The 8131-nt window shown below is 36.1% G+C and overlaps 1 protein-coding gene across 1 annotated transcript; it reads right to left on the minus strand.

The window, feature by feature from the left end:
* Nucleotides 1-608: 608 nt before the first annotated feature.
* LOC109163569 lies at nt 609-1586 on the minus strand. Its single transcript, XM_019312317.1, has one exon. The coding sequence runs from the start codon at nt 1584-1586 to the stop codon at nt 609-611; it is 978 nt and encodes a 325-aa protein (XP_019167862.1).
* Nucleotides 1587-8131: the final 6545 nt, after the last annotated feature.

Below are 8131 nucleotides of genomic sequence, written 5' to 3' on the forward strand. Positions count from 1 at the left end.
GTCACGGTCAAGTTCACGCCGTGATCGACATGACCGTGACTCTGCCCTACAGCTTGCAGAAGCACTTCTACGAGTTGCTCAGCATGGTCACGGTAGAGTTCATGACGTTAACCCCATCATGACCACCCCCATGGGAACTTTGGACTCGGCCGTCTTCGCTCCCTTGCTACGTGCCATGCTCTTGAGCTTTCGTTTTGCCCTTTTTGCATGGATTTCTTCAAAAATTATTGTTCTTTTTTCAATCTTGTGCATGCCTAGGACCACTCCATCCTTCCTACCATAAAAGACGCACACACCAAAAGCCACTCATAATACCAACATTACCCAAAGATTTAGCCAATAGAAAGAATATATAGAGCACAATTATATTGTAAGCTAATTTGTGGCTTACTAGTATTTCACCAAGCTAAGCAAAGTTGCATATATCAAATATTTAAGAGTAGGGACATAATATTTTCCATATTATTATGATTACAGGACACATTTCATTGATCATAGACCTTACAAATACTCTTACATAAATTAAACATTGGAAGGAAGCTTACATCAAGACGACTACAAAAGAAATTAAACAAGCTACCATCATACATATATATATATCAAATTGATCAAATTAAACAACCTCGATCAGAAGCCTTGTCAGCATGGTGAAAAGGTAAGCACACATAGTTGCTACCAAAATCCAAATCCCCCTCTGCTAAGGCCTTGCAGTAGATATACAGAACCACGTTCGCAGCAAACGCATGAAGCATGAGTTGAGCCTCAAAAACTATATACAACACTGCCTGAAATACATGGGTCCAGCTCCAATGCCCATTAGGCGCACCCACCATCATCATCATCATCAGGTAAGTCATAAACAAGCTCGGAATACCGAAATATAGCAATACACACAACGCTACTCCTCTCATCCCCTTCACTAACTCCCCACTTCTCCTCAAGACTTCATACCCCCATTTTGATTCCTCCACCACAATCACATACGCTAGGCACCACTTCACCTGTAGCCATAAAACCATGGATACAAGAAGCAGCACCAACATAATTACCAAAACCTTAAAACTAATCGAAAACCCGTCGTAATTATTCACTTCAACAACACCCAAAATTTGAAGCCCGGTTATCAGAATCGCGGCCAAAATCCCGAAAACCGTAGCGATGCAAAACACAATTGTTAGAGAGACAAATTGGGTTGCAAGTAGAGGCAAGAAAGAGTGCAACAGGGACTTGATTGAAGAAGCAAGCTTCAAGGGTCTACCGTAGAACCCGTTGAAAGTACTGTAGGTGATAGTGCCCAAGGCGCAAAGGGTGAAGAACAGAGAAAAGAGGTTGAAGAGGAGGGGTAGGAGGATCGGTTGGGTTGATCGGTTTCTAGTCGGGTCAACGGGGAAGAGGGGTAGCCATTGTCGAGGGTAGAAGCCATCATGGTGGGAAAGGGCTAGGTAGATAACGCTGGAGAAACACAAGGGAAAGAGAAAGAGAAGTGAAAGCGAGAAGAAATGGCGGTTGTGGGCTCTGATTATCCGTCTGGCTTCAGAGATCACTGCCCAGACGGAGAAGCCTTGTGCACCAGGCGTAGTAGACATGAGATCAGAGAGATTATGTTCAAGAAGATGATTGTAATTTGTAAGTTGAGAAGAGTTTTCTATTTTCAAATTGGGAAAATAGCAGTAATAAACATGTTTTCTTGTTTTCTTATTATTAAATTTCCAAAGTTTCTAGAAAATCAGGAAAAATTCTTGTTAGTAAACGCCACCTATCATTCCCTAAAAATACAGCAAAAATGCTTACGAGAGCACCATAGTCTCTATATATGACTCTGTCAATGTGTGGACATTTTCTACCCACCCGGTCCGACTTCTGAATCTTTCATACGGAAAAGTATTTGCATTCAAATAATCTAATAATCTAGCGTGGAAAAAATTATCATTTCCAACCATATTATTTTCATTCACACCATAGTGGCAACCATTATTGCATGGACCATAAATAAAAGGTACATTTTTAATATGAGTTAATATAATTTGAGATCCTTTGGGTATAATAGTTTTGTCACGTTTAATCCTAAACTTTCAAATTGATTATCTGTGGTCCTTTGACTTTCAAATTTAACCATTCGTGGTCCAAGTTAACCATCTATGGTCCTTCAACTACTAAATTTTAACCAACAATGGTCGTTTCAAGAGGACCACGGCGGGTTAAATTTTAAAACTCGAAGGACCATCGGTGGTTAACATGGACCACGAATGGTTAAATTTGAAATTCGAAAGATCACATATGGTCAATTTGAAAGTTTAGGACTAAACGTGAAAAAACCACTATATTCGGAAGACCTCATGTGGCATCAACTCTTTTTAATATACTAAGGGTACATTATTTATGTACGTAAGGTACATTTTTGAAAGTACGTTTTTAATATACTAAGGGTACATTATTTTATATAACGCACCTTTAGTACATAAATAATGTACCTTCAATAGAAAAATAATGTACTTTTAATATATTAAAAAATGTACCTGATATTCATGGTCCACACAATTATGTGGACCATAATTTACCCCATAGTGGCCAACAGGCCAATACCGTTATCCATGGCAAACTTTACTATTGACTGCGTTCCACCTAGCAACTTGGACCAGATAGAAAACTGACATCATTTGAACTTTTTTCCATTAATCATAGTTAGAAAATTTCGTTATGATCCATATAGCACACTCTTTTATTATTCTATTTCATTTTATACCTACTATAATTCCATTACGATTGGTTGTCCATACATCTTAGTCATTGGTATGAGAAGTCTCACTTAAAAAATATGCTTTGGTCACAATAAGCTTGGCATGGCTTGAAGCCATTATATTTTAAAGACCTATTTAGTATACATGCCATTAAAGAGACTTTTTTTAGGTCCAAAAAGTATCAAAGAAATATGACTTTAGGTTACCCTTGTTCAAACAATGATAATTTATTGTTTAAAAAAAACGTGGTGGCATAATTGTAAAAAAAATAACAACAAATCAGTACCCTTTTTAAACAAAGAGGTTGCGGAAAGTTTATTAATATAAAATTAATATAACTTTCCGCAGTGGAAAATTTATTCATATAAAATTAATAAAATTTTTCAAGAAAGGCCAGGGTAACCAGAAGTCTACGCCAGATCTAAAATCTGGATCGCGAAAAAGCTTAGTTTTCAGGCACCTCTTCTCTCCTTTATGTCGTCACCACCGACTCCACCGCCTCTCTAAACCACCAACGACGCCGCCTCCGCCTGCCATCGTTTCAGCTTCCGTGATGGCCACCGTTGTCCACAGTCGCGTTGGGGCCCAACGTCGTATTCCAATTATTAACTTAAATAATTTAGATCATCAAGTTATTAAATATGTTAATTAATAAATGTAATTTAACTATACATAGTTCTATTTAAATTCACTTACCTCATCTAAACAAAATCGATTGACATGACTCGAAACTCATTACACACAACCAATTATGAAATATGAAAATTAACAAATAATAAGAAATTTTAATAAACATAAAAATTAAATATATATAAATTCTAAAAGTAGAATGCAAAAGGAAAAGTAAAGGAGAAAGATCATCATTTATTCCAACATAATAATTTGTTATTCAAAGTGATAAGCATGCAACCAAAACTAAAACTTACAGATAATAAATTTGCATATGATAATATAGATACTAAAGTATATATGCATATATAAAAAGTATGAATGTAGCACATGATTTTAAATATGATTAGAGATGAGAACGGTAATAGATTGTATTAACATTGTTAATTACAAGAGTACAGATTCTAGGTATATATACAAGAGTCAGTGGAAGACTAGGATTGTGAATCATAAACAGACTCAAATACATAGATAGAGTTCTAATACCCCCCTCAAGCACAGGGTATAGACGTGACCTGTAGCTTGTCCCTAAGAAAAGAAAACATAGGACCTGCTAAAGCTTTTGTAAATATATCAGCAAGTTGATCTTTCCGTTGGCAACTCTGTCTCGCACAAAATGATAGTCAATCTCAACATATTTACTACGATCATGAAATATAGGATTAGCACATAGATAGGTAGCACCAATATTATCACACCATAACTTCAGAATAGAGAAGATCCCAGTGACGCCAATCTCTCATAAGAGGGAGAGAACCTAGATTAACTCAACACAAACATCAGCTAAACCCTTGTATTTAGCCTCCGTAGATGATCTTGACACAGTTCTTTGCTTCTTGCACACCCAAGACACAAGATTTGATCCATGAAAAATGGCATAACCACTGGTTGACTTACGATCCTTAGGGCAGCCAGCCCAGTCTGAGTTAGAGAAGGCATGCATTTCTCTGGACTCAGATTTTCGGATACGTAAACCATAAGAGAGAGTCCTTTTGACATACCTCAACACACATTTGGCTTGTTCCCAATGGGTGACCGAAGGAGCATGCATGTGTTGACAAAGTTGATTAACCGCAAAAGATAGATCTAGTCTGGTGATAGCAAGGTACTGAAGAGCTTTAGCCAGCCTCCGATATTGCGTTGGATCATCATATAAATCTGTAGAGTTAGCAAGAGATTTAAAAACAAGTATTAGGGTGGACAGAGGTTTACAATCAGTCATACCAGCATGTTTCAAAATATCAAGCATATACTGTTGTTGAGAGAGAAGAATCCCATCACTTCATTTAATGGTTTCAATACCAAGAAAGAAACCTGGTTCACCAAGATCCCTAATCTTATAATTCTGACAGTAAATAACTCACAAGATTCGGATCACTACCCATTACCAGAATGTCATCAGCATAAACTAGAAGATAAACATAAGTGGAATTCTTGAATAATAAAACAGTGACACATCTATTTTTTATGTCTGAAAGCCAACAGACAATAAAAAAGAATGAAGGCGGTTAAACCAAGCTCTTGGAGCTTGTTTCAACCCATACAAGGATCTCTTCAACAAACAGACATAATTAGGAAATTGAACATCAATGTATCCAGGTGGTTGCCGCATGTAAACAATCTCATTCAAGTTACCATTAAGAAAAACATTATGAACATCTAGCGGTCTCACAGTCCAACCAGAAGATATAGCCTAAGAGAGAAGTAACATGATGCGTAGTATATTTGCAAACAAATAATACCCAGAGTATCGAGTAATCGATCCATATGGAAGTGGTTGTATCAAACACTGGTTACTAATTTATTTTTCAAAGCTAATCCTAACAATTGACTTGGATGATTGCATTAAATAAATAAAATAAAATAAAGCAGAGATTCAGAGTTTTGAAAACAAAGTAGAGAGACTGAGGTTCCTGGGATTCAAGTGTTTATTCCCCTAGTGCCTAACCTAATGTAATATTAGCTCTGGGTTCATACGAGTTTGAGGATGCAAAGTGGTATAAAGCTACTCTCGTAGTCACTAACACTGGTGAATATCCACTCTCGTGCGATAATAACCCAATAAAACAAGAACAAGCATCATAAATTCCTAACTACTACCATCTCTCGAACTGGCAATAATCAAAAATTAAATCTCCCTAATAAATTACCCTTTCTCAAGGTGCAACAATTAGGTGCAATTGTGTGTGCCCTAATTTATGCCTAACTCTCGTTCAGACATGAATAGGGCTATGAAGCAAGTAATTCGGGCCCTAAACTACTAGCAACAAGAATGACAAACACAATTGCAACACAAGTATTAAACCCAAATAATAATATATTAAAGAAACTGAGAGCTCAGGCACATAGGTTCATAAACACTTTTACCCAAGAACCTCTAAAGAATTTAGCCAAGCATAGCTAAATATACATAGCAAATATAAATAAATAATTACAAATCATCAAAAGAGTACAAGAATGAACTAGACGTTTCTCTCGAATCTCCCTAGTTTTCTTCTTGTTTCCCAAGATAAGTTGTGGCTCTTGATTTCTCCCTGTCTTGTCTCCAAAGATCTCTGAATGAATATTAGGGTTGAGGAATGTGACATTTTATAGCTAGAAGCCCATAACCAATCCTGATTTAAATAGGAATTCTGTGCAAAATTGGACTGAAATTGTATCTGGACCGAAATCGGAATTTCTTTATTTTAATTAATAGATATTGCCGCCACTTATTCATTAATTTGAAAGTTGGAATTGAAGTTTGAATTTGGAAGCTTGATATCCGTGCCTTAATGATTTCAACCCCTTGATTGCAGCGCCTTAGGGTCTGTTTGGAAACCCGGAAAATGACTTCTGGAAAATGAGTCATTTTCCAAAAGTCATTTTCCTTTCCTGTGTTTGGCTGCACAATGGAAAACTGTCTTTTGGTGTTTTGTTCTTTTTCCAGAAAATGATGGAAAACTGTCTTTTGGTGTTTGGTTCATTTTCCAGAAAATGAACAGAATGGCATACTTATTTTTATTAAAATAAACATTTTAATTATTATATACCGAATAATATATTTTTATTTTTGTTTGTAGAATATAACAAGTACTAAGATCCAACATAACCAACCAACTACAAAACATACATAAAAATAAGTCTTAAAGATTACACTCCAAGTCTTAACATGCATGTTAACCAACAAAAAAGACATACATAATTTAATCCGTAGAAGAAATAAATTTCTCAATCCATTTCCTCTTCAAACTTGCATTCTTCGCATTGAAAATTCGCGCCTGAACCTCATTTTTCATCAAGTATTCAAATACCTTACATAGGTCATCCTCATGAAAGTCATCACCTATGCTCATCACATCCGCAAACAACTGATTTTCATCAATACCGGTATTTAAAGATTTAATTGTCGTGGCAATGCTACCGAGCTGTTCAGCAATTTCATCCACCTTCAAGTCAAGTGTCTTTCGCTTCCGACCGAATCTTTGAGACGACGCAGTTGATGCAGATGTTTTTCCCTTACTAATTTCTTCATCAATGTTATCAGGTAGGGTTTCATCAATGTTATCAGGCAATATCTCATCATGAGGACCATCTAAATTAACAAAGCAAACTCAAATACATAACAATAAGAAACTAGACACTAATTCCTACTAATAAAGTCATTCCACATTTGTTCTGCCATCTCATCCCTTTTTGTATTCCATTGTCTAGCTTCTTGTCTTTCTTCTGTTTGGGTATGAGTTAAGGTAACAAGTTATCGTCATCAACATCAACAGTTGCTTGATTCAACTCATCATTAGGATCAACTCCCATAATATGGTTATGAATTATACAACAAGCTAAAACTATATCCACTTGTGTCTGGTAATCCCAAAAAGGTTCAGCATCTAACACACGGAACCGTTTCTTCAAAATTCCAAACACTCTCTCAATAGATGTACGTAAAGACGAATGACGAAGATTGAAAAGTTCTTTCTTATTCTCAGGACGATGAGCACTAAACTCTTTCAAATGGTATCTAACGCCACGGTATGGAGTAAGTATTACATTCCGTATGCCATATCCAGCATCACCAAGATAATATTTCCCTACAAGTTTACATAATTTGATTACTTATATGCAATAACGAACAACACAATGTAAAAATTGATTACATAATTTTATTTTATACCTTCTGGAATTTTAAATTTATTTGGACGTGTGAGTGCATCATTCAAGACTTGAGAATCATGTGCACTACCTTCCCACCCAGCTAGCACATAACAAAATCGCAAATCAAAAGTGACAGCAGCAAATACATTTTGTGTTGTTCCACCCTTACGTCCGCGAAAGCTTCCTTGCATATTAATTGGCACAGATGCACAAATATGGGTTCCATCTATTGCTCCTAAGTAATCTTTGAAATATGGATAAAATCTTGGATTGCTAATGATTTCATGAAGAGTTACTTCACCATCCGGTAATACTATGAGGTTCGTATACAAAGATAAAATGGCTCTCAAGACACTTCTAAAGTAACGATGAACTGTCTCAATTGACCTATGATACCTTGACCCAATTACTCGAAAGCGTACATTGTGACCTATTATATGTAAAAATATTATCACTTGTTCCTTAATACTTACGGCTCTAGTTGTGCGTAATAAGTTCTTAGTAGCAAAAATGTCACACAATTTATAGAAGGAAATAGGTCGCATTCTAATAACGCTAATGCATTTGTTATCACCCTCACACAAGATACT

The sequence above is a fragment of the Ipomoea nil genome, unplaced genomic scaffold, assembly GCF_001879475.1.
Source record: "Ipomoea nil cultivar Tokyo-kokei standard unplaced genomic scaffold, Asagao_1.1 scaffold3030, whole genome shotgun sequence".
Taxonomy (NCBI): Eukaryota; Viridiplantae; Streptophyta; class Magnoliopsida; order Solanales; family Convolvulaceae; genus Ipomoea; species Ipomoea nil.

Coding starts and splice junctions, on each gene's coding strand:
- LOC109163569 (XM_019312317.1), bottom strand. CDS start 1,586: ATGTCTACTACGCCTGGTGCACAAGGCTTCTCCGTCTGGGCAGTGATC.